Source organism: Trachypithecus francoisi, unplaced genomic scaffold, assembly GCF_009764315.1.
Source record: "Trachypithecus francoisi isolate TF-2019V2 unplaced genomic scaffold, Tfra_2.0 Lachesis_group11, whole genome shotgun sequence".
Classification (NCBI taxonomy): domain Eukaryota; kingdom Metazoa; phylum Chordata; class Mammalia; order Primates; family Cercopithecidae; genus Trachypithecus; species Trachypithecus francoisi.
This window is the reverse complement of record NW_022681456.1, coordinates 12,369,402-12,395,505: the sequence shown is the minus strand read 5'-3', so window position 1 is coordinate 12,395,505 and position 26,104 is coordinate 12,369,402. Positions and strand designations below refer to the sequence as shown.

Genomic DNA, 26,104 nt, shown 5'->3' with positions numbered 1-26,104 from the left:
TACTTAGGCTGGTATGCAGTGATGCAAACATAATTGACAAACCTTGAACTCCTTGGCTTAAGAGATCCTTGAACTCTTGAACCACTGTGCCTGGTTTATCTTTTTCTTTTTTTGAGACAGAGGCTCACTCTGTAGCCCAGGGTGGAGAGCAGTGGTGCCATCATAGCACACTGCAGTCTCAACCTTGGCTTAAGCAGTCCTCCCAACTCAGCCTCTCAGCTAGGACTGCAGCTGTGTGCCACCACACTGAGCTAATTTTTAAATTTTTTGTAGAGATGGGGTCTTGCTATGTTGCCCAGGCTGTTCTCAAACTCGTGGGCTCAAGTGATCCTCTGGCTTTGGCTTCCCAAAGTGTTGAGATAACAGGCATGAGCCACCAAGTCCAGCACTGAAACTTTGCTTTCTAATTGTTACTATTAGTGCCATATTTGACACTAACTGTTGCTAACTGAAATAATAGGTAAAAGTTTAGTTTTAAGTTCTAACTTTATTTATTTATTTTTTGAGACAGAGTTTCACTCTGTTGCCCAGGCTGGGGTGCAGTGGCATGATTTCAGCTCACTGCAGCCTCTGCCTCCCGGGTTCAAATGATTCTCATGCCTTAGCCTCCCAAGTAGCTGGGATTACAGGCGTGTGGCACCACACCCAGCTAATTTTTGTATTTTTAGTAAAGATGGGGTTTCACCATGTTGGCCAGGTTGGTCTTGAACTCCTGGCCCGATGTGATCTGCCTGCCTTGGCCTCCCAAAGTGCTGGGATTATAGGCATGAGCCACCACACCTGGCCTTAAATTGTAACTAAGGTAAGGGTCACTGTCCGTAAGCAGGATTTAAGGGTAAGTGGTAGGAGTGAACCTAGCCTGTTTCTGTGACTGTTCTGTTTACATTGCTGCCATTTCACATGGTTTAGATTAACTCCCAGGTTTTAGGTGGTCAGGTTTGGAGAGAATGATATCTCATTTATTCAATGAGGTTGACGGACTATGGTCATGAAGTGATTGCTTTCACAATTTGGCCTCTGATTATTAACTTACATTTTCTTCTTTCTGAGGCATTGTTTAACCTTGAATTTATTTAGCCTGCTATAAAAAACTGGTGATTATACTTACCAAGAAATAATTTTTTCTAAGTTTAAAAAATTACTCAGATAATATTACAAGTCTGCAGACAGGTACTTTTGTATATTTATATCAGAATCTTAGAGGGTGAGGCCTGAGCATAGGAATTCCTGAGCACAGTGAAAGCTCATCTGTGTGATTCCTGTGAACTGGGAAGATTGAGAATCATTGTAATAAGATGAAAGTGGGGCCAGACCCCATGGCTCTTGCTTATAATCCCAGCACTTTGGGAGGCTGAGGTGGGAAGATCACCTGAGCCTAGGAGTTTGAGACCAGCCTGGGCAACATAGTGAGAACCCTGTCTCTACAAAAAAAAATTTAAAAATTAGGCAAGGCGTGGTGGCTCATGCCTGTAATCTCAGGACCTTGGGAGGCTGAGGCTGGTGGATCGCTTGAGCTCAGGAGTTTGAGACCAACCTGGGCAACATGGCAAAACCCCATCTCTGTCAAAAATACAAAAATAGGCTGGGCTCCGTGGCTCAAGCCTGTAATCCCAGCACTTTGGGAGGCCGAGACGGGTGGATCACAAGGTCAGGAGATCAAGACCATCCTGGCTAACACGGTGAAACCCCGTCGCTACTAAAAAATACAAAAAACTAGCCGGGCGAGGTGGCGGGCGCCTGTAGTCCCAGCTACTCGGGAGGCTGAGGCAGGAGAATGGTGTAAACCTGGGAGGTGGAGCTTGCAGTGAGCTGAGATCTGGCCACTGTACTCCAGCCCGGGTGACAGAGCAAGACTCCGTCTCAAAAAAAAAAAAAAAATAAGCCAAGAGTGTTGTGTGTGCCTGGAGTTCCAGCTACTTGGGGGGCTGAGGCAGGAGGATTGCTTGAACCCAGGAGGTTGAGGCTGCAGTAAGCCGAGATCATGCCACTGCACTCCAACTTGGGTGACAAAAGTAAGACCCTGTCTCAAAATAAATTTAAAAATTAGCTGGGTGTAGTGGTGCATACCTGCAGTCCTAGCTGGAAGGCTGAGTTGGAAAGATGCTAAACTGAGGTTGAGGCTGCAGTGTGCTATGATGGCACCACTGCTCTCCACCCTGGGGGGGAAGAAATGCTGGGCACGGTGGCTCACACCTGTAATCCCAGTATTTTGGGAGGCTGAGCTGGGTGGATCACCTGAGGTCAGGAGGTTGAGACCAGCCTGGCCAATGTGGCGAAACCCCATCTCTACTGAAAATACAGAATTAGCCAGGTGTGGTGGCTCATCCCTGTAATCCTAGCTACTTGGGAGGCCAAGGCAGGAGAATTGCTGGAACCCGGGAGGTAGAGGTTGCAGTGAGCCGAGATTGTGCCACTGCACTCCAGCCTGGGCAATAGAGTAAGACTCTGTTTAAAACAAAAAAAAAAAGATAAACCAGGCATGGTGGTTCATGCCTATAATCCTAACAGTTTGGAAGGCCAAGGCAGGATTGCTTGAGTCCAGGAGTTGGAAACCAAGCAGGGTAACAAAGTGAGACCCCATCTCTACAAAAAAAAAAAAAAAAGTATTTTTGTTTTGTTTTGTTTTGTTTTTTGGTGAGACAGAGTTCTGCTCTGTCGCCCAGGCTGGAATACAGTGGCCTGATCTTCGCTCACTGCAAGCTCCTTCTGGGTTCGCGCCCTTCTCCTGCCTCAGCCTCTCGAGGAGCTGGGACTACAGTTGCGCACCACCACACCACCACTCCCGTCTGGGAGTAGTGGCTGATGCCTGTAATACCAGCACTTTGGGAGGCCGAGGAGTTGGATCACTTGAGCTCTGGAGTTTGAGACCAGCCTGGGCAACAAAGGCAAACCCCGTCTCTACAAAAAACACAAAAATTAGCTGGACATGGTGGGGAGTGCCTGTAGTCTCAGTGGCTAAGGAGTCTGAAGTGGGAGGGTAGCTTGAGCCTGGGAGGTAGAGGTTGCAGTGAGCCGAGATTGTGCCACTGCACTCTAGCCTGGGTAGCAGAGTAGAAACCCTGTCTCTAAATAAATAAAGTGCATAAATAGTTATTATGTTGTTAGAGTATAAATAAATTGGTGTAACAGTACTAGAAAGCAACCTAGGAATATGTAAATGGCTTTAATGACCATATTTTATCTGTCAGTTCCCCTTTTTGAGAATTTGACATAATCAATCACATAAACCTTTGTGTAAAGAGACTACCAATGGTATTATGTTAAACTAGCAAAAAACTGGAAGCCACCAAAATATACAACAATGAGGGGTTGGTTACGTTATTCTTTAAGTATGTGGCCAAGAAGGGTACAGCAATTAATCATGCTTTTGAAGACTAGGGATGCATAAAAATGCTCAGAGAGTAGTAAGCAGAAAGCAGTATATCTTCTATGCTTGTTATTTTGTATAAGATTTGTGGTGGGTATGTAAAAAGGAGATTAAAAGGAAAACGATGTTAATGGGTTAGTGCTCTGTGGGTACTGGCAACTTTAAATTATTCTACCCTATTTTCAGAACTGAGCATGTATTGTAATTGGAGAGAAAAACAAGAAACATTTTTAAAAAGGGTATAACTCAAGCTGATCCAATATGCTTTTTATTTATTTATTGAATTAATTTTTTTTTTTTGAGATAATCTCACTCTTTTGCCCAGGCTGGAGTGCAGTGGCATGATCTCGGCTCACTGCAACCTCTGCCTCCTGGGTTCAAGCAATTCTCCTGCCTCAGCCTCCCAAGTATCTGGGATTACAGATGCCCACAACCATGCCCCACTAATTTTTTGTGTTTTTAATAGAGATGGGGTTTCACCATATTGGCCAGGCTGGTCTCAAACTCCTGACCTCAAGTGATCCACCCACCTGAGCTTCTCAAAGTGCTGGGATTACAGATGTGAACCATTGCGCCCAGCCCCCAATATGCTTTTAGAACTCAACTTCTTTCGTTCTGTAAATTTAACACCTTCTGAATTTGACCTCTAGAGCATATGTAAACACAGTTTTGCTTTTATGTCTTTTGAATATATTTGCTAAGGCCTAGGACAACCCCTTGTAGTATAGAATCTGGTTATGTTATAGTAATTTAAAAGGGAATGTCTTCTGTTCTGATACCAGGTAAAATACTTTTCCTTAATACAGAATGGCTGTTTCATTTCCTGTAACTTTATCTGACTGAACTTTTACAAGGGCTGTGTAAAATAAGCTGTGTAAAATAGAGACATTATGAATTGAGAATCCATGTGGTTTGATCTACACTGTGTTTGTTTTGAGGGAGGGGACCCATTAGGCTTCATTATTGCAAGAAAAAATACTCGACTATGTGTTGTCTTGCTCAAAGCACTCATGCCATGCCCAAACCCAGATTCTTGGAATTGGTCAAAGGGCCTATTTATATTTACCTTTATTTAAACAGTTTTGCTGGGAGGTGGAGGGCAGTTGGCTAAGTGAATGTATCACTTCTTAAGTGGTTCTTTTGTGTTTCTTGCTTTCAGATGGAAAGAACTCAAGTGGATCCAAGCGTTATAATCGCAAACGTGAACTTTCCTACCCCAAAAATGAAAGTTTTAGCAACCAGTCCCGTCGCTCCAGTTCACAGAAAAGCAAGACTTTTAACAAGATGCCTCCTCAAAGGGGCGGCGGCAGCAGCAAACTCTTTAGCTCTTCTTTTAATGGTGGAAGACGAGATGAGGTATGGAATTTGAGAATGTCCTTTCTAGAGCAATAAGCATGAGATTTGATCTCATGCTTTATCAGTAGTTTATCAGTAGTTGAGGAGGGGAACAAGAGGTAGAGGAATAGATAATCAAAGGAGTCTTGAGTAGTTGAGAGGGTTAACCAGATTTGAAACCTTGCCTCCTTTTTTCCTCTGAAGGTTATGAAAATTTCCTTGGAGGAAGGAAAATTTCCTTTATGACAAATTTGGGGTTCCTTAATTTGTATGGTCTTTTTATTATCACTCTTGAATTATAGGTACCTTTTGGAATATTTAGGTAATAAAATGACATTAATGACATTTGCCTTTGTAATAATCTAGCAAAATGTAAAATGCATATATCTGTAGTCTCATTTTTTTTTAGGAGTTTCTTAGCTATGTTTCTGTAAGCACATAAGACATTTATGTATAAGGGTGTTCACTGTTGTGTTTGTAGTTGCAAAATTTGGGAAATAACCTAAATGCCTATCCACAAGATACTGATAGAGTAAATTATGTTTCATACTATGTAATTATGGTAGAATAAGACATTTTTAAAAATGCAGACTGAGGGAAGTAAAGGGATAGAGAGTAACAAGGAAAACAGTTTTAGAAGGTGGTTTAAGGACACCTCTGAAGAGGTAGATTTTGAGAGAGAGCTGAAAGAAGCAAGGGAGCACACTATATGGTTGTTTTAAGATGGTCTTGCTCTGTTTTAAGATGGTCTTGCTCTGTTTTAAGATGGTCTTGCTCTGGAGTACATTGGCATGATCATGGCTCACTGCACTCTTGACCTCCTGGGCTCAAGCGATCCTCCCACCTCAGCTTTGAGTAGCTGAAAGTACAGGTGCATGCCACCGTGCTCGGCTAATTTTTTTCTTTTTATTTTGTAGAGACTGGATCTCACTATGTTATCTAGGCTGCTCTTAAAGTCCTGGCCTTGAGCGATCCTCTCATCTTGGCCTCCCAAAGTGCTGGGATTACAGGTGTGAGCCTGAAGGAACAGCATATGCAAAGGACAGGAGGTGGTAGTGCTTTTGTTGGTTTGAGGTAAAGCAAGTAGGCTACCATGAGTGGAGGAGGAGAGGTAGGAAATGTACCCAAAGACTAGGAAAGGGATCAGATCATGTGGGGCTTTGAAGGACTTTGGCTTTTGTTCAGAGAGATGAGAAGCCATTGAAAGGTTTAAGGAGAAAAGTAAGGTAACCTGATTTGGAGTTTTAAAGGGGAAGAGTGGAAGCAGGAAGACTAGTTAAGAGACTACAAAGATATTCTTGGTGAGAGTGATGGAAGCTTTGAAATTGGGTGAGTGATGGAGGTGGTGAGAGACGTTAAGATTTGAGACATTACTTGCAGATAGAGCCAAGACTTTTTGTTAGATGTGGGGTCTGAGCAGAGAAAAGGTTGAGTAATGTTTTTGGCATAAGCCCAATTGAGGTACCTTTTGCTGGAATGGAGAACATTCAGGAAGAGCACAGAGGTTTTTTGGGAGAGGGGAATAGGGTTGAGATAAAGAACTTCAGTTTGGAGATGTTATATGTACATTAAAATTCCTATTTGATAAATGTAAGCAGAATATTAGTAGAGGTAGGTAGTTAACTGAATCAGCAGTCAAGGAAGAGACCCAGGTTAGAAATCTGTTGGCATACAGTTGGTGCTTAAAGCTGTGGAACTAAGATAAATTAAGGAGTGAGTGTTCCAAAAACAGATTAGGTTCAAGAACTGAACTCCTGAGTTTGGATAAGAAACCAGCAAAAGAGCACAGTCAGGGCGGGAGGAAGAGAGCTGGAAAGTGTTGCAGAAGGTGATCAGTTTTGTCAAGTGCTGCTGATAAGCTAAGAATAGGACTGAAAGTTGACCATTGGATTTGAAAATGACATGTAGATTGGAGAGAATAGGAGGGTGGGAAGAAGAAACAGCAAGTTTACACAGTACTTTTCAGTGGCTTTACTCTAAAGGGGAGCAGAGATACGAGGCGGTGCTTGAAGGGAATATGAGCTTGAGGAATTTTTTTTTTTTTTTTTTTTTTTTGAGACGGAGTCTTGCTCTGCCGCCCAGGCTGGAGTGCAGTGGCCGGCTCTCAGCTCACTGCAAGCTCCGCCTCCCGGGTTCACGCCATTCTCCTGTCTCAGCCTCCCGAGTAGCTGGGACTACAGGCGCCCGCCTCGTCGCCCGGCTAGTTTTTTGTATTTTTTAGTAGAAACGGGGTTTCACCGTATTAGCCAGGATGGTCTCGATCTCCTGACCTCGTGATCCGCCCGTCTCGGCCTCCCAAAGTGCTGGGATTACAGGCTTGAGCCACCGCGCCCGGCCGAGCTTGAGGAATTTTAAGATTAGGGAAATGATAGCATGTCTATGCTCATGGGATGGTTCTGGCGAGAGGCAAAGTGATGCAGGGAAAAGGGAAAGAATTGCTGAGCAATGTCCTTGAGTCCTTGAGATCTAGTGAGAAGTGGAGCAGTTGGCTTAGATAGCAACTCTGCCAGTTCATTCCTAGTAACAAAAGGAGGGCCTGGTGGTAGAGGTGGGGTCGGAGGTAGTTGGAATTCTTTTCTGATTGTTCTGATTTTCTCAGTAGAATACATAAGGTGAGCCAAAAGGAGGTTTGGAAGCCTGAGGAGTGAAGGAGTTGTCTGGGAAAGTGAGGGAACGAATAGACTGCAGAAGCGTACTAGGATTGCAGCATTTTCAGGCACATGAGGGTCTACTGTGGTGAGGCTGTTTGCTGTGGTTGTGTTTGTTAGCCGTTTGTCTGCTCCAGGGCTGATGTGGAATAGGAAAAGAGTTGAATTAGGAGGAGGTTTTGCCAGGTGAATACAGAAGATATATGAAGAAGTGGGTGATGGGGCCGGGCACAGTGACTCACAGCTGTAATCCCAGCACTTTGGGAGGCCAAGGAGGGTGGATCTCCTGAGGCCAGGAGTTGGAGACCAGCCTGGCTAACATGGCAAAACTCCGTCTCTACTGAAAATACAAAAATTAGCTGGGCATGATGGCAGGCACCTGTAATTCCAGTTACTTGGGAGGCTGAGGCAGGAGAATCGCTTGAACCCAGGAGGCGGAGGGTGCAGTGACCCGAGGTCGCACCACTGCATTCCAGCTTGGGTGACAGAGTGAGACTCCATCTCTAAATAAATAAGCAAGTAAGTAAAATTTGAAAAAGGAAGTGGGCAGTGGACCACAGGATCTAAGCCAAATCTGAAGTGTTGGATCATTGGTTTGGAGGTCCTAGTGAGGGTAAAGAATTGTTGGAGTCAGGACTAAACCTGGGGAAGGAGTATATTCCTGGCTGGACAACAGAATTCTCAAAGTTAAGATGGTGGAAGAGGTTGTGGTTGTTGATCTAGACTGTAGAACACTCCTGTCTAATAGGATATCAAGCCATGTGTGTAATCTTACATTTTCTAGCTGCCTGCACTACAGAAGTAAAAAGTCAATTTTAATATATTTAATTCAGTATATCTAAAATGTAAGTTTACCACATGGTACAGCCACATTTCAAGTGCTTAGTAGCTACAAGTAGCTAGTGGCTGCTGTATTGTACATTACAGCTGTAGAAGGGAAACCTGTAGGTGTGGGTGGCTGAGATGGGAGGGGCAAGCTAATTGGAGGCGAGGAGGTCAAGGACCTGGAGTTCAGGGTATTGTGAGGATAATCAGGAAGTACAAGTGGTATCGGAGAAAGTGACAGTGGGCCAACTAGGACAAGCTGAAGATGATAGAAGGTTGAGAATGTGGAGGATTTGGTTGACTGAGCACAAGCTCTTCGATCTAAGTTTGGGGCATTGAGGGTGGAACACTGTTTGAAGAGATCAGAGCCATGTAGAGATGAAAAATAAGGGATGACCTGGAAGTCTTGGGCTTCTGTGTTGCGCAAACAAACAGAATGTGGCTTTTTTTTTTTTTTTTGATGAAGTCTTGCTCTGTCTCCCAGGCTAGAGTGCAGTGGCACAATCTCGGCTCACTGCCAGCTCCGCCTTCTGGGTTCACGCCATTCTCCTGTCTCAGCCTCCCAAGTAGCTGGGACTACAGGCGTCCGCCACCACACCAGACTATTTTATTTTTTAATTTTTACTTTTTTTTGAGATGGAGTCTTGCTGTGTCGCCCAGGCTGGAGTGCAGTGTTGCTGTCATGGCTCACTGTAAGCTCTGCCTCCTGAGTTCACGCCATTCTCCTGCCTCAGCCTCCCGAGTAGCTGGGACTATAGGTGCCTGTCACTACGCCTGGCTAATTTTTTGTATTTTTAGTGGAGACGGAGTTTTGCCACGTTAGCCAGGATGGTCTTGATCTCCTGACCTTGTGATCCGACTGCCTCGGCCTCCCAAAGTACTGCGATTACAGGCGTGAGCCACCGTGCCTGGCCAATTTTTTGTATTTTTAGTAGAGATGGGATTTCACCGTGTTAGGATGGTCTCGATCTCCTGACCTCGTGACCCACCCACCTCGGCCTCCCAAAGTGCTGGGATTACAGGCGTGAGCCACTGTGCCCAGCCCAGAATGTGGTGTTATCTTTAAGCTTGGTTGTTAATATAAAAAAGGAAGTTATCTGACTGGTATACCCCCAGTTGTATTTCATTATTTTTAATTTATTATTTTTGAGACAGAGTCTTGCTGTTTCGCCCAGGCTGGAGTGCAGTGGCATGATCGTGGCCCACTGCAGCCTTGACCTACTGGGCTCAAATCATCCTCCCACCTCTGCCTTCCAAGTAAATGGGACTACAGGCATGCATCACTAAGCCTGTCTAATTTTTTTTTTTTTTTTTTTGAGACGGAGTCTCGCTGTGTCACCCAGCCTGGAGTGCAGTGGCCGGATCTCAGCTCACTGCAAGCTCTGCCTCCCGGGTTTACGCCATTCTCCTGCCTCAGCCTCCCGAGTAGCTGGGACTACAGGCGCCCACCACCTCGCCCGGCTAGTTTTTTGTATTTTTTAGTAGAGACGGGGTTTCACCGTGTTAGCCAGGATGGTCTCAATCTCCTGACCTCGTGATCCGCCCGTCTCGGCCTCCCAAAGTGCTGGGATTACAGGCTTGAGCCACTGGGCCCGGCCTACCTGGCTAATTTTTAAATTTTCTGTAGAGACATTGCATCCCTGTGTTGTCCAGGCTGGTCTCAAACTCCTGGCCTCAGATGATCCTCCCTCCTTGGCCTCCTAAAGCCCTGGATTGTAGATGTGAGCCACTGCGCCCATCCTAGTTTTTTTTTTTTTTTTTTTTTTAAGTGGAGTTTTGCTCTTGATACCAAGAATGGAGTGCGATGGTGTGATCTTGGCTCACTGCACCCTCTGCCTCCCGGGTTCAAGCAATTCTCCTGCCTCAGCCTCCCGTGCCTGACCTTGGGTGATCCGCCTACCTCAGCCTCCCAAAGTGCTGGGATTACAGGCATGAGCTACCACTCCCAGTTGCCCATCCTGATTTTATTTTTAAATTTTAGATTTTATTTATTTATTTTTTTTGAGACGGAGTCTCGCTGTGTCGCCCAGGCTGGAGTGCAGTGGCGTGATCTCGGCTCACTGCAAGCTCCGCCTCCCGGGTTCCCGCCATTCTCCCGCCTCAGCCTCCGAGTAGCTGGGACTACAGGCGCCCGCAACCACGCCCGGCTGGTTTTTTGTATTTTTAGTAGAGACGGGGTTTCACCATGTTAGCCAGGAGGGTCTCGATCTCCTGACCTCGTGATCCGCCCACCTCAGCCTCCCAAAGTGTAGATTTTATTTTTTAGACACAGAGTCTCACCGTGTTGCCCAGGCTGGAGTGCAGTGGCTATTCACAAGTGTGATCATAGTCCACTGCAGCCTTGAATTCCTGGGCTCACGTGACCCTTTTCAGCCTCCTGAGTGGCTGAGAGTGCAGGTGTGCATCACCGTGTCTAGCTTTGTATTTATTTTTAAAGGTTGTATTAGTCCATTTTCTCGTTACTGTTAAGAACTACCTCAGACTGGGTAATTTATGAAGAAGAGAGGTTTAATTGACTCACAGTTCTGCAGGCTGTACAGGAAACATGGCTGGGGAGGCCTCAGGAAACTTACGGCAGAAGGTGAAGGGGAGGCAGACACATCTTAGGAGGAAGACTACGTAAGAGGAAGTGCTACGTAGTTTTTGTTTGTTTTGTTTTGTTTTGTTTTCGAGACGGAATCTCGCTCTGTCACCCAGGCTGGAGTGCAGTGGCACTATCTCGGTTTACTGCAACCTCTGCCTCCTGGGTTCACACCATTCTTCTGCTTCAGCTTCCCGAGTAGCTGGGACTGCAGGTGCCCGCCACCACGCCTGGCTAATTTTTTGTGTTTTTAGTAGAGACAGGGTTTCACTGTGTTAGCCAGGATGGTCTTGATCTCCTGACCTCGTGATCTGCCTGCCTCGGCCTCCCAAAGTGCTGGCATTACAGGCGTGAGCCACCGCGCCCGACCAGTGCTACATACTTTTAAACAACCAGATCTCCTGAGAACTCACTGTCATGAGAACAGCAAGCGGGGAGTCTGCCCGCATGACCTAATCACCTTTCACCAGACCCCTCCACCAATATTGGGGATTACACATGAGATTTGGGAAGGGACAAAATCCAAACCATATCAAAGGTCATATACCATGTCTGTATGTATAGAATATCTCAGAATATGTTCATTGCTTCTGGAAGAGAAATTGCCTTTCATCATACCTCTTTTTGTATGTGCAAGTGCTGCTTAGCAAAAATCTTCAAATTTGACTAAGCAGCAAAAGCCTGAAGTTTGCCTTTGCTTTGACCCAATAATTCCTCCTGTACATTCAAAAGAAGTAATTGTAGGTGCTCAAGTATTTGTGCATAAATGTATCAAAAAATGTGTTTCTCACAGCATTATCTTTTTTTTTTTTTTTTTTTGAGACGGAGTCTCGCTCTGTCGCCCGGGCTGGAGTGCTGTGGCCGGATCTCAGCTCACTGCAAGCTCCGCCTCCCGGGTTTACGCCATTCTCCTGCCTCAGCCTCCCGAGTAGCTGGGACTACAGGCGCCCGCCACCTCGCCCAGCTAGTTTTTTGTTTTTCTTTTTAGTAGAGACGGGGTTTCACAGTGTTAGCCAGGATGGTCTCGATCTCCTGACCTCGTGATCCGCCCGTCTCGGCCTCCCAAAGTGCTAGGATTACAGGCTTGAGCCACCGTGCCCGGCCTCTCACAGCATTATCTTGAAACATTGGAAAAGCTCTCGAACAATCTGTGCCATACAATAGGGCGTTAAGCTCTGGTATACCCATGCAACATCATGAATGGTAGGCAGGTATTTGAGGTGACTAGCGAAGTGTTTATAACATTAAATGGGAAAGGGGAGTTGGGAAATGCTGTAGCTGACTTCCATTCATTTTACTGCAATTTGGGAATGTTAAGAGGCCTGAAATACACATTGATGTGATTTCTTCCATCTTTGCTTGCAGTGGTGTTTCTCGTATGGTTTCTTGACCAACCTTATAAATTGTTGCTGAATCTGCTGATTGGGTTTATTTCTGGACACAGAGCTAGTTTGCCTACATGTTCCAGTTCTGTCAGTTTTAATTAACAACGAATAACTGTGTCTTAGATGGGAGGTCTGGTAGGATCCAGAACCTAGGGCAGTTAGCAGCTCTGCCTGCAGGCCACCTCCAGAGTGTGGCTACACAGGCTCACTTTGCCAGAAGCAGACCAAAGAACAAGTAGTTAATAAGAGTGAAGGTGTAGGAGTCCTATGGGACTGTTGAAAATATTAATCCAGTTAAGTAAATCTTTGTGATTCAAGATAGCTAGACACATTCATTCTGGGTTTTGTCCTTGAACGGTTAACTGTCACTTGGCAGGGCAGATGAAACAGTTTAGTCCTGTTGTAAAGGCTCTTTTCTCCTCTTCACTTCCATTCACTCTTGGGATAGGCTTTTGTATTACCCCCTCCTGGGAAGGTCTTTTGCTTTAAGCCTGTTTTAATTTTTTTTTTTTTTGTGATACAGTTTCGCTCTTGTTGCACAGGCTGGAGTGCAGTGGCATGATCTCAGCTCACTGCAACCTCCCACTCCTAGGTTCAAGCGATTCTCCTGCCTCAGCCTCCCGAGTAGCTGGGATTACAGGCGCCTGCCACCACACCTGGCTAATTTTTTTGTATTTTTAGTGATCGCCCACCTTGGCCTCCCAAAGTGGTGGGATTACAGGTGTGAGCCACAGTGCCCAGTCTTATTTAATTTTTTGAAAAAGGAATAAAAGAATGGCTACTCCATATAAAAAGCAGCCTTTTTAGTTAATACTTTTTTTAAATTTTTTATTTTTTTCTGAAACAGGGTCTCTGTCGCCCAGGCTGGAATGCAGTGGTGCGATCTCGGCTCACTACAACCTCTGTCTGTCTCCTGGGTTCAAGCGATTGTCCCACCTCAGCCTCCTGAGTAGATGGGATAACAGGCGCCCACCACTGCCACTGACTAATTTTTGTATTTTCAGTAGAGACGGGGTTTCGCCATGTTGGCGAGGCTAGTCTCGAATTCCTGAACTCAAGTTCAAGCCTGCCTTGGCCTCCCAAAGTTCTGGGATTACAGGCGTGAGCCACCGTGCCAGGCCTTTAGTTAATACTTTAAGCTATGTAGGCTGGCGAGGTGGCTCACGCCTATAATCCCAGTACTTTGGGAGGCTGAGGTGAGGGGATCTCCTGAGGTCAAGAGTTTGAGACCAGCCTGGCCAACATGGCCAAACCCTGTCTCCACTAAAAATACAAAAACCAGCTGGGCATCGTTTAATCCCACATGCCTATAATCCCAGCCACTCAGGAGGCTGAGGCAGGGGAATCACTTGAACCTGGGAGGCAGAGATTGCAGTGAGCCAAGATTGTACCACTGCACTCCAGCCTGGGTGACAGAGTGAGACTGTGTCTTGGGGGAAAAAAAAATTTGTGTAGAAGGAGGGGTTTTTTTTGGGGTTTCTGCTGTAAATCAGTAAGTGTCATCCTAATCTGAAATACTGATTCATTCTCATTCTCCCTAGGTAGCAGAGGCTCAACGGGCAGAGTTTAGCCCTGCCCAGTTCTCTGGTCCCAAGAAGATCAACCTGAACCACTTGTTGAATTTCACTTTTGAACCCCGTGGCCAGACGGGTCACTTTGAAAGCAGTGGACATGGTAGCTGGGGAAAAAGGAACAAGTGGGGACATAAGCCTTTTAACAAAGAACTCTTTTTACAGGCCAAGTGAGTATTGCTACCCTTCAGAGAAAAGGGAAAGTGGGACTCTCTGGATAACTGGTGCCGCTGTGAAGAGGCTTTTTTAAAGCTATTGTGGGAAAGAAGCAGAAAGGGAATTGGTCTTGTTCTTTTTCTGTTTACCACTGCCCCACCCTTCCTTCCTTTTACCCACTTTCCAGGTGGATGTTTTTGGTACTTAATGCTTAAATAATTGTGTTAGTATCATGATGAGGTAGAAAGCATGTTTGGAATTGGACCCAGATTTGAATCTTGTTTCGGCCTTTGACCTTAGGTAAGTCACTTAACTGCTTTGAGATTCAGCCTCTCCTTTATAAGGAAGAGGAAATTTTTTTTTATTTTTTGAGACAGAGTCTCGCTTTGTCACCTGGGTTAGAGTGCTGTGGCGTGATCTCAGCTCACTGCAACCTCCGCCTTCTGGGTTTAAGCCATTTTTTGGCCTCAGCCTCCCAAATAGCTGGGACTACAGGTGTGCACCACCACACCTGTCTAATTTTTGTATTTTTTTTTGTTTGATAGAGATGCAGTGGCTCATGCCTGTAATCCCAGCACTTTGGGAGACCAAGGCGGGGGGAATCACCATATTGGCCAGGCTGGTCTCAAACTTCTGACCTCGTGATCCATCTGCCTCGGCCTCCAAAGTGCTGGGATTACAAGCATGAGCCACTGTGCCCGGCCAGGAAGAAAAATTTTTTTTTTTTTTTTTTTTTTTTTTTGAGACAGTCTCGCTCTGTTGCCCAGGCTGGGGTGCAGTGGCGCGATCTTGGCTCACTGCACGCTCTACCTCCCGGAGCTTGACGCCATTCTCCTGCCTAAGTCTCCCGAGTAGCTGGGACTACAGGCACCTGCCACCTCTCCTGGCTAATTTTGTTTCTGTAGTTTTAGTAGAGATGGGGTTTCACCATGTTAGCCAGGATGGTCTTGTTCTCCTGACCTCGTGATTCCCCCGTCTTGGTCTCCCCAAGTGCTGGGATTACAGGCATGAGCCACCGCGCCCAACAAGGAGGAGAAAATTTCTTAAGAGACAATTGAGTGACAAGTTGAAGTGCTTGGCATGTATTTACTCAAATATGATCCCCTTTTGTTTCCTTTTGTGTGGCCTTAGTCATAATTTAAGATTTGACCTAGAATCTAGACTGAAGTAACCTTTTTGTACTTTATATGAACTGGTTTCAAATAGTGATGACAGTGTTTTTGTTTTTTTTTTTTTTTTTTTTTGGTGGCAGAGTCTCCCTCTGTCGCCTAGGCTGGAGTGTAGTGGCGTGATCTCGCCTCACTGCAACCTGTGCCTCTCGGGTTCAAGTGATTCTCCTACCTTAGCCTCCTGAGTAGGTGGGACTACAGGCACGTGCCACCACGCCCAGCTAATTTTTTTTGTGTTTTTAGTAGAGACGGGGTTTCACTATGTTAGCCAGGATGGTCTTGATCTTCTAGACCTTGTGATTCGCCCACCTTGGCCTTCCAAAGTGCTGGGATTACAGGCGTGAGCCACCGCACCTGGCCTAAGTTTTCTATTTTTAGTAGAGATGTTGTTTCACCCTGTTGGTCAGGCTGGTCTCTAACTCCTGACCTCAAGTGATCCACCCGCCTTGGCCTCCCAAAGTGCTGGGATTACACGTTTGAGCCACGGTGCCTGGCCGAGAACAATCTTTTCAGCTGTCTTGAAGACTAGCTATTTTCTGGGGTTCTAAGGGGTGAGGGGAAATCTGGCTTACTGCTATTTGATGGAGTCACAGTCTAGGTTAATTTTAGTTCAAGGGATGCCTTCAGGGAATTTGGCTGGACTTGGAAGCAGAAGAAAACAGTTCATGGATTTAGACTTCTGCCTGCTGAGTCTTTGGGTTCTTTCCAGAGCCAGAGTTCAGAACTGAGGCTGAGGTCCTAGTGCAGTGCCTCATGAACCACGGCTGCTAATGACCTGCATTTGATTTCTAAGTGAATAGATGACAATTTCTGCTGAGGGCTTATTGGTAGATTCTAACAGTCTAGCTTTTTCCTGTCTTCTTTCCTATTTCTAGCTGCCAATTTGTGGTGTGTGAAGACCAAGACTACACAGCTCATTTTGCTGATCCTGATACATTAGTTAACTGGGACTTTGTGGAACAAGTGGTGAGTAGCTCAGCCAAACCCATAAGCTATGAATGGGAGACAGCACTAAATAAAGGCACTGTGGGACGCAGCAGCTGTTGGCTGTGTTCACTGCTTGATAGCCTTTTCTGCCTGGCCTTTCTTTAGATGTTTCCCAGAGGTCAGTTCCTGGTTCTTCCTGGAGTCCATTTTGTGACTAACTGGCTCTGACCTGTAGGGATGGTGTATGAAAGGCTCTGATCTGAAGATGTGTAAGCTGGGAAGTAGTAACCTCTTACCCTCCTGACCTGGGTTGGGCTCATTACGGGGCCATTGCTTCAGTGGCAACCATTCATAGCAATCACTATCAAAGTAGGCCTCATCTTTGTGGCAGGTGAGCACATGAATGAGCCACACAGTTGTACTTTTTTTTGAGACGGAGTCTCGCTCTGTCGCCCACGCTGGAGTGCAGTGGCATGATCTCGGCTCACTGCAAGCTCCGCCTCCCGGGTTCACACCATTCTCCTGCCTCAGCCTCCCGAGTAGCTGGGACTACAGGCGCCCGCTACCACGCCTGGCTAATTTTTTGTATTTTTTAAATAGAGATGGGGTTTCACCGTGTTAACCAGGATGGTCTCGATCTCCTGACCTCGTGATCCTCCCACCTCGGCCTCCCAAAGTGCTGGGATTACAGGCGTGAGCCACCGCGCCCGGCCGTACTTTTCTTTTTTGAGACAGAGTCTCACTCTGTTGCCCAGGCCACAGTACAGTGGCGTGATCTTGGCTCACTGCAACCTCTGCCTCCAGGGTTCAAGCAATTCTCGTGCCTCAGCTTGCTAAGTAGCTGGGATTACAGGCGCCAGCCACCATGCCTGACTAATTTTTGTATTTTTGGTAGAGAAGGGGTTTCACCTTGTTGGCCAGGCTGGTTTTGAACTCCTGACTGCAAGTGATCCACCCACCTTAGTCTCCCAAAGTGTTGGGGTTACAGACGTGAGCCACTGTGCCTGGCCCAGTTGTACTTTTTTTTTTTTTTTTAAAAAAGAGTTTCAGGCCGGGCGCGGTGGCTCAAGCCTGTAATCCCAGCACTTTGGGAGGCCGAGACGGGCGGATCACGAGGTCAGGAGATCGAGACCATCCTGGCTAACACGGTGAAACCCCGTCTCTACTAAAAATACAAAAACTAGCCGGGCGAGGTGGCGGGCGCCTGTAGTCCCAGCTAGTCAGGAGGCTGAGGCAGGAGAATGGCGTAAACCCGGGAGGCGGAGCTTGCAGTGAGCTGAGATCTGGCCACTGCACTCCAGTCTGGGCGACAGAGCGAGACTCCGCCTCAAAAAAAAAAAAGAGTTTCGCTCTTGTTGCCTAGACTGGAGTACAGTGGTGCGATCTCAGCTCACTGCAACCTCCACGGACTCCCAGGTTCAAGAGGTTCTCCTGCCTCAGCCTCCTAAGTAACTGGGACTACAGGCATAATACCACCATTCCCGGCTAATTTTTTTTTTAGTAGAGATGGGGTTTCTCCGTGTTGGTCAGGCTGGGATTCCTGACCTCAGGTGATCCTCCTGCCTCGGCTTCCCAAAGTGGTGGGATTACAGGCATGAGCCGTTGTGCCTGGCGTTTTTTTTTTTTTTTTTTTTTTTTTTTTTTTTTTTGAGACGGAGTCTGGCTCTGCCGCCCAGGCTGGAGTGCAGTGGCCGGATCTCAGCTCACTGCAAGCTCCGCCTCCCAGGTTCACGCCATTCTCCTGCCTCAGCCTCCCGAGTAGCTGGGACTACAGGCGCCCGCCACCTCGCCCGGCTAATTTTTTTTGTATTTTTTAGTAGAGACGGGGTTTCACCGTGTTAGCCAGGATGGTCTCGATCTCCTGACCTCGTGATCCGCCCGTCTCGGCCTCCCAAAGTGCTGGGATTACAGGCTTGAGCCACCGCGCCCGGCCGTGCCTGGCGTTTTTTTTTTTGAGACAGTCTTGCTGTATCGCCCCAGCTGGAGTGCAGTGGTGCGATGTCGGCTCACTGTAACCTCCACCTCTTGGGTTAAAGCAATTCTCGTGCCTCAGCCTCCTGAGTAGCTAGGATTACAGGTGCGCACCACTATGCCTGGCCAATTTTTGTATTTTTATTGGAGATGGGGTTCTACTGTGTTGTCCAGGCTTGTCTCAAACTCCCAGCCTCAAGTGATCGACCTGTCTCGGCCCTCTAAAGTGTTGGAATTGCAGGCGTGAGCCACCACGCCCAGCTTCAGTTGCACTTTCAAAGCCACTGATGTATTTTCTTTTTTTTTTTTTTGAGACGGAGTCTCGCTCTGTTGCCCAGGCTGGAGTGCAGTGGCGCGATCTCAGCTCACTGCAAGCTCCGCCTCCTGGGTTCACGCCATTTTCTTGCCTCAGCCTCCCGAGCAGCTAGGATTACAGGCGCCCACCACACGCCCGGCTAGTTTTGTGTTTTTAGTAGAGACAGGGTTTCACCGTGTTAGCCAGGATGGTCTCGATCTCCTGACCCCATGATCCGCCCGTCTCGGCCTCCCAAAGTGCTGGGATTACAGGCGTGAGCCACCGCGCCCAGCCCACTGATGCATTTTCTACTGAAGTTACAAACTCTTGGTATCCCCTTGTTGGTCCTAATATAGTATCTGTTGAAGAACAATAATTTCAAAATGATGGACCCTTTTTTTTTTTGTATGAGCAGGGGCTTTTGACCTTAAAGCTTGAACTCTCACTACTGTCAAAATGTATAAAATCATTTGAGAATGGCATAGAAGGCATAAAAACTTGTTTTATTAAAAAAAAAATTAGGGCCGGGCGCAGTGGCTCGAGCCTGTAATCCCAGCAGTTTGGGAGGCCGAGACGGGCGGATCACGAGGTCAGGAGATTGAGACCATCCTGGCTAACATGGTGAAACCCCGTCTCTACTAAAAAATACAAAAAAACTAGCTGGGCGACTACGCCTGTAGTCCCAGCTACTCAGGAGGCTGAGGCAGGAGAATGGCGTAAACTCGGGAGGCGGAGCTTGCAGTGAGCTAAGATCCGGCCACTGCACTCCAGCCCGGGTGGCAGAGCAAGACTCCGTCTCAAAAAAAAAAAAAAAAAAAAAAAAAATTTAGTCACATAAGTGAAGTCTTTTTAATGTGTTCTCTATTGGAAATTACTGGTAGATTACTTCTAGACCCTTTTTAGGCCTTTATGCATACAAATTAAGATTTTTTACAAATGGGAATATAGTGATTTGTAATTTTTTTCTATGTAAAATAGAACCCCCCAAATACCTGTCGTGTGTTAGTTTTATTATATTAAACCGTTATTATGGTTTCCTTAGTGATTTGCTTAAAAGGCTGTCATACAAAGCCGGGCGCGGTGGCTCATGCCTGTAATCCCAGCACGTTGGGAGGCTGAGGCGGGCAGATCACAAGGTCAGGAGATTGAGACCATCCTGGCTAACGGTGAAACCCTGTCTCTACTAAAAATAGAAAAAATTTAGGCGGGCGGGGTGGCGGGCGCCCGTAGTGCCAGCTACTCGGAGGCTGAGGCAGGAGAATGGTGTGAACCCAGGAGACGGAGCTTGCAGTGAGCCGAGATTGCACCACTGCACTCCAGTCTGGGTGACAGAGCGAGACTCCATCTCAAAAAAAAAAAAAAAAAAAGCTATCATACATGTATCTACACTGTTAAACAGTTTTAGGAAGATATGTTGAGTATAAGGATGTACAGGGATAGAGATGAGAGGGATGGGGATGAGAGAGTAGAGAGGCCTGTAACTTTAATAGTCCCTAATCAATTCTGCAAGCAGTGAACCTTCTGGTGGCATTTTGTTTCAGCGCATTTGTAGCCATGAAGTGCCATCTTGCCCAATATGCCTCTATCCACCTACTGCAGCCAAGATAACTCGTTGTGGACACATCTTCTGCTGGGCATGCATCCTGCACTATCTTTCACTGAGTGAGAAGATGTGGAGTAAATGTCCCATCTGTTACAGTTCTGTGCATAAGAAGGATCTCAAGAGGTGAGATTGAGACATTTACTCAATTAGGTCCCAGTCTGTTCACTCCTTGCCCTGCTACATATAAGTGTCCATGTTTCAGTGTTGTTGCCACAGAGTCACGTCAGTATGTTGTTGGTGATACCATTACGATGCAGCTGATGAAGAGGGAGAAAGGGGTGTTGGTGGCTTTGCCCAAATCCAAATGGATGAATGTAGACCATCCCATTCATCTAGGAGGTGAGTTCTTTCAATTTTGGGGTCCAGTAATCCTGGGTACATCCTTTAAGGTGATTGAATAGATACATAGTGTCGGAAAATTAAGTCTTTGGGCAAGGCAGATCTAGCATGTTCACATTAGTCATAGGATTCCAGTAGGTTAGCGTGGAGTTTGTACAGAGTAGATTAATTATTGGTTTCAAGTTTGTTTAATATATACATCCTAATTTTTCATTTCACAAAGTTTTATTGCATAGTGTCTTTCACTGTGCCCAGTCTTAGGGATTCTATAGTCAGCCAGTCTTGGTGCCTGTCGTCGAGAAACTCAGTAGTCCGATAAAAGAGACAGACTGGTAGACTGGCCATTAGGATAAAGAGTGTGATAAGTGCTCACAATGAATGCCAGAGATGTATTCCCTGTGTTTCATACAGAAGTGAGCATTTGATTAAAATAGCATTTCAGTCTCTGAGGAAAAGATAGATTTCTCAATAAATGGTATTGGCAACAATTGATTCTTCCTAAGGAAAAATAAAATTAGATTCCTATTTCATACCATTCATGAAATTAATTCCAGATAGATTGAAGAAGTAAATGTAAAAAATCCGAAAGTTTTAACCCTTTTATTTAAAAGAAAATATAATTTTTTGTAAATCCTCAGATGTGCCTCTGTCTGAAGGATTGTGTGTTCTAATTTGGGTGGTAAATATGTGTGTGTAATATTTTTTCCTAGTGATTTTGACTGTTTAAATGTTTAACAACTTAAAACATTAAAAATGTGTATTAATTTAAAAAAATTCTTCAGATATGGGTGGATTTTTCAGCCAGGCTGAAATGATAGATACTATAAAATATTGATAAATTTTATTTTTATTTTATTTTTTTTGACACGGAGTCTGGCTCTGTCACCCAGGTTGGAGAGCAATGGCACAATCTTGGCTCACTACAACCTCTGCCTCCCGGTTTCAGGCGATTCTCATGCCTCAGCCTCCTGGGTAGCTGGGACTACAGGCGCACACCACCACGCCTGGCTAAGTTTGTATTTTTAGTTGAGATGGGATTTCACCATGTTGGCAGGCTAGTTTCGAACTCCCGAGCTTAGAGGATCCGCCCACCTTGCCTCCCAAAGTGCTAGGATTACAAGCACTAGCCACCGTGCCCAGCCAATTTGATTTTATGAGAATGAAACTTGTATCTGAGATTTTCTTTTCTTTTTTTTGAGATGGAAAAAAAAACATGAAATGAAAAATAAGCTGCAGAACAAGATGTTATTGTCATTTATGATGAAACCTTTATTTCTTTTTTTTTTTTTTTTTTTGAGATGAGTCTAGTTCTATCGCCCAGGCTGGAGTGCAGTGGCGTGATCTTGGCTTACTGCAAGCTCCGCCTCCTGTGTTCACGCCATTCTTTTTTTTTTTTTTGAGACGGAGTCTAGCTCTGTCGCCCAGGCTGGAGTGCAGTGGCCGGATCTCAGCTCACTGCAAGCTCCGCCTCCCGGGTTTACGCCATTCTCCTGCCTCAGCCTCCCGAGTAGCTGGGACTACAGGCGCCTGCCACCTCGCCCGGCTAGTTTTTTGTATTTTTTTTTTTTTTTTTTAGTAGAGACGGGGTTTCACGGTGTTAGCCAGGATGGTCTCGATCTCCTGACCTTGTGATCCGCCCGTCTCGGCCTCCCAAAGTGCTGGGATTACAGGCTTGAGCCACCGCGCCCAGCCCACGCCATTCTTCTGCCTCAGCCTCCCGTGTAGCTGGGACTACAGGTGCCCACTACCACACCCGGCTAATTTTTTGTATTTCTGGTAGAGACGGGGTTTTGCCATGTTAGCCAGGATGGTCTCGATCTCCTGACCTCATGATCTGCCCACCTTGGCTTCCCAAGTGCTGGGATTACAGGCGTGAGCCACTGCACCCCGCCAAAGCCTTTATTTCTTCTTTTTTTTTTTTTTTTTTTTTTTTTTTTTTTTTTTTTTTTTTTAGGCAGAGTCGTGCAGTGGTGCGATCTCAGCTCACTGCAAACTCCACCTCCCGGTTCACGCCATTCTTCTGCCTCAGCCTCCCGAGTAGCTGGGACTACAGGCGCCCGCCACCACGCCCGGCTAATTTTTTATATTTTTAGTAGAGACAGGGTTTCACCGTGTTCACCAGGATGGTCTCGATCTCCTGACCTTGTGATCCACCCACCTCGGCCTCCCAAAGTGCTGAGATTACAGGCCTTTTATTTCTTTATAAACGTGGGTATGTAATTATATAGAAAAAGATTTGAAGGATACATAATCAAATTTGCAAATGTTATCTCTGGGCAGATACTATGATATTTGAGGGTAGGAAAACGGCATATCAAGAAGGTCTGAAGATAACATTTTTTTTTGAGACGGAGTCTCGCTCTGTCACCTAGGCTGGAGTGCAGTGGCCGGATCTCAGCTCACTGCAAGCTCCGCCTCCCGGGTTTATGCCATTCTCCTGCCTCAGCCTCCCAAGTAGCTGGGACTACAGGCGCCCGCCACCTCGCCCGGCTAGTTTTTTGTATTTTTTTAGTAGAGACGGGGTTTCACCGTGTTCACCAGGATGGTCTCGATCTCCTGACCTTGTGATCCGCCTGTCTCGGCCTCCCAAAGATAACATTGTTTTAAGCTACTTAGAAAGTACAGAAAATGTGGGCCAGGCACAGTGGCTCACGCCTGTAATCCTAGCACTTCGGGAGGCCAAAGCGGGTGGATTACTTGAGCTCAGGAGTTCCAGACCAGCCTGGCCAACACGGTGAAACCCGTCTCCACTAAAATACAAAAAATTAGCTGCGTGTGGTGGCGTGCGCCTGTAGTTCCAGCTACTCCGCAGCTGAGGCAGGAGAATTGCCAGAACCAGCCTGGGCGACACAAGTGAGACTCTGTCTCTCAAAAAATAAATAAATAAATAAAAGTACAGAAAATGTGGAGGAGGGAAGTAAAACAAATAAGTCATCCATGATGCCTTTATTCAAAGGCGCCCCAGAACCTTATCTATATATATTTTTTCTATGCATGTATATTTTTGTGAGATTGGGATTTGATTTGCAAGTCAGCATCTGTATTTCTCCATGTCCCTAATTGACCACTTAGAAAAACACTTCTAGGCCGGGTACGGTGGCTCACGCCTGTAATCTCAGCACTTTGGGAGACCGACGCGGGTGAATCACTTGAGGTCAGGAGTTCGAGACCAGCTTGGCCAACATGGTGAAAATCCATCTCTACTTAAAAAAAAAAAAAAAAAAAATTTTGGTGTGGTGGCACGTGCCTAAATCCCAGCTACTCAGGAGGCTAAGCAGGAGAATTGCATGAACACAGGATGGTGGAGGTTGTGGTGAACTGAGATTGCACCACTGCACTCCAGCCTAGGTGACAGAGGGAGACTCCATCTCAAAATAAATAAAAAAGAAAACCATTTTCAGTGTCCACAGAATTTTGGTTAATGAACATACTATCATGTCATTAACTCTTTTTTTTTCGCCCCGGCTGGAGTGCAGTGGCATGGTCATGGTTCACTGCAGCCTCGACCTCCTAGGCTCAAATTCTCCTGCCTCAGCCTCTCATTAATTAATTAATTACAATTAAATTTAAATTTAATTTAAAAATTAAAATATAAAATTTAAATTTAATTTAAAAATTAAAAATTTAAATTTAAAAATGTTAACTGGGCATGGTGGTGTAGTTAATTTTTTATTTTTGGCAGAGAGGTCTTGCTGTGTTGCTAAGCTGGTCTTGAACTTCTTTTTTTTTTTGAGACGGAGTCTTGCTCTGTTGCCCATTCTGGAGTGCAATGGTGTGATCTTGTCTCACTGCAACCTCCACCTCCCAGTTTCAAGAGATTCTCCTGCCTCAGCCTCCTGAGTAGCTGAGATTACAGGCGCCCACCATCACGCCTGGCTAATTTTTGTATTTTTAGTAGAGATGGAGTTTCACCATGTTGGCCAGGATGGTCTCGATCTCTTGATCTTGTGATCCGCCCACCTCAGCCAAAGTGCTGGGATTACAGGCGTGAGCCACTGTGCTCTGCCTGATCTTATTTTTATTAATTTTATTTTTTGAGACAGAGTTTTGCACTTGTTGCCCAGGCTGGAGTGCAATGGTGTGATCTCGGCTTACCTCCGCCTCCTGGGTGCAAGTGATTCTCTTACCCCAGCCTCCCTAGTAGCTGGGATTACAGGCACCTGTCACCATGCCCAGCTAATTTTTTGTATTTTTAGTAGAGACGGGATTTCTCCATGTTGGCCAGGCTGGTCTCGAACTCCCAACTTTAGGCAATCCACCTGCCTCAGCCTCCCAAAGTGCTGGGATTACAGGTGTGAGCCACTGCGCTGGGCCACCATTTCTTTATTCTTTATTCTTTATTGTTGGTTTTACTGGTTGGTTTGAGCTTTGCTTTTTTTTTTCTTTTTTTTTTTTGAGACAGTTTTGCTTTTGTTGCTCAAGCTGGAGTGCAGTGGCATGATCTTGGCTCACTGCGACCCCTGCCTTCCAGGTTCAAGCAGTTTTCCTGCCTCATCCTCCCGAGTAGCTGGGATTACAGGCATGCACCACCACACCCAACTAATTTTTTGTATCTTTAGTAGAGACGGGGTTTCACCATGTTGGTCAGGCTAGTCTCTAACTCCTGACCTCAAGTGATCTACCCGCCTCGACCTCCCAAAGTGCTGGGATTACAGGTGTGAGCCACGGTGCCTGGCTGGTTTGAGTTTTTCTGATATTACATACAATGCTGTAATAATAAACATTGTGTGGCTAAAGTTTTGACTGCATCTCTGGGTTTCTTAGATTTCTTGTGTCAAGGCCAGGTGCGGTGGCTTAAGCCTGTAATCCCAGCACTTTGGGAGGCTGAGACTGGCGGATCATGAGGTCAGGAGATCGAGACCATCCTAGCTAACATGGTGAAACCCCGTCTCTACTAAAAAATACAAAAAACTAGCCGGGTGAGGTGGCGGGCGCCTGTAGTCCCAGCTAGTCGGGAGGCTGAGGCAGGAGAATGGCGTAACCCCGGAGGCGGAGCTTGCAGTGATGTGAGATCTGGTCACTGCACTCCAGCCTGGGCAACAGAGCGAGACTCCTTCTCAAAAAAAAAAAAAAAAGATTTCTTGTATCAAGAACAGAGCTACAGAGCTATAGAACTTATTTTAAGACTATTGTTAAATTATTTTCTTAGGGAATTATCCTATTTTCACCCCAGAGAAAAGGCTGTATTTGAAAATTTTTATTTAGCTACACCGTCATGAGCTTTGAGTGTTGCATTTCTTTGGTCTTGCTGGCCTTCTTATAGATGAACAACACAGCCAGTACTCCAAGTTGCTGCTGGCCTCTAAGGAGCAGGTGCTGCACCGGGTAGTTCTGGAGGAGAAAGTAGCACTAGAGCAGCAGCTGGCAGAGGAGAAGCACACTCCCGAGTCCTGCTTTATTGAGGCAGCTATCCAGGAGCTCAAGGTGAGAGGATGCATTGAAGACACTAAAACCTTTTCACTCTCTCAGCGGTCTCTGGTGAAAACCAGAAATGCTAAGCCTTTTCACTGTGTTGGGGGTGAGTTGATGGACACTGGGGTTAAATTAGTTCCATTCCACATTTAAGACAATAAGCAGAAAATGGCTAAAAAAGTCCATTTGTTTTGGGCTTTGATGACAGGGGAGAAGGTTTAACCTAGGGCTTTTAAAGCTCTTTCTAGAGCTGAAAGGAGCAAGTCAAAATGGTTTTATAACTAATTGTGACAATGGAGTTTTTTAGATTAACTATGTTCTTTTTTTTTTTTTTTTTGAGACGGAGTCTCGCTCTGTCACCCAGGCTGGAGTGCAGTGGCGCGATCTCAGCTCACTGCAAGCTCCATCTCCCGGGTTCACGCCATTCTCCTGCCTCAGCCTCCCAGGTAGCTGAGACTACAGGCGCCGCCACGTCACCCGGCTAGTTTTTTTTTTTTGTAGTTTTTAGTAGAGACGGGGT

At 46.0% G+C, this 26,104-nt stretch overlaps 1 protein-coding gene across 6 annotated transcripts in view; it reads left to right on the top strand.

Annotated features, from left to right (window-relative positions):
• The window catches only part of RNF10 (ring finger protein 10), a 50,757-nt gene that overhangs the window by 8,095 nt on the left and 16,558 nt on the right, over positions 1 to 26,104 (top strand). For all 6 annotated transcript variants that reach the window (XR_004439543.1, XR_004439542.1, XM_033220370.1 and 3 more), the window contains 6 exons: positions 4,527 to 4,723; positions 13,683 to 13,882; positions 15,913 to 16,003; positions 19,772 to 19,956; positions 20,036 to 20,172; positions 25,436 to 25,596. Coding sequence is in view for 4 of the 6 variants with exons in the window: in XM_033220370.1 (XP_033076261.1) it covers positions 4,527 to 4,723; positions 13,683 to 13,882; positions 15,913 to 16,003; positions 19,772 to 19,956; positions 20,036 to 20,172; positions 25,436 to 25,596 (971 nt within the window). In the remaining 2 variants the exon portion in view is untranslated. The remainder of the gene's footprint in view (positions 1 to 4,526; positions 4,724 to 13,682; positions 13,883 to 15,912; positions 16,004 to 19,771; positions 19,957 to 20,035; positions 20,173 to 25,435; positions 25,597 to 26,104) is intronic.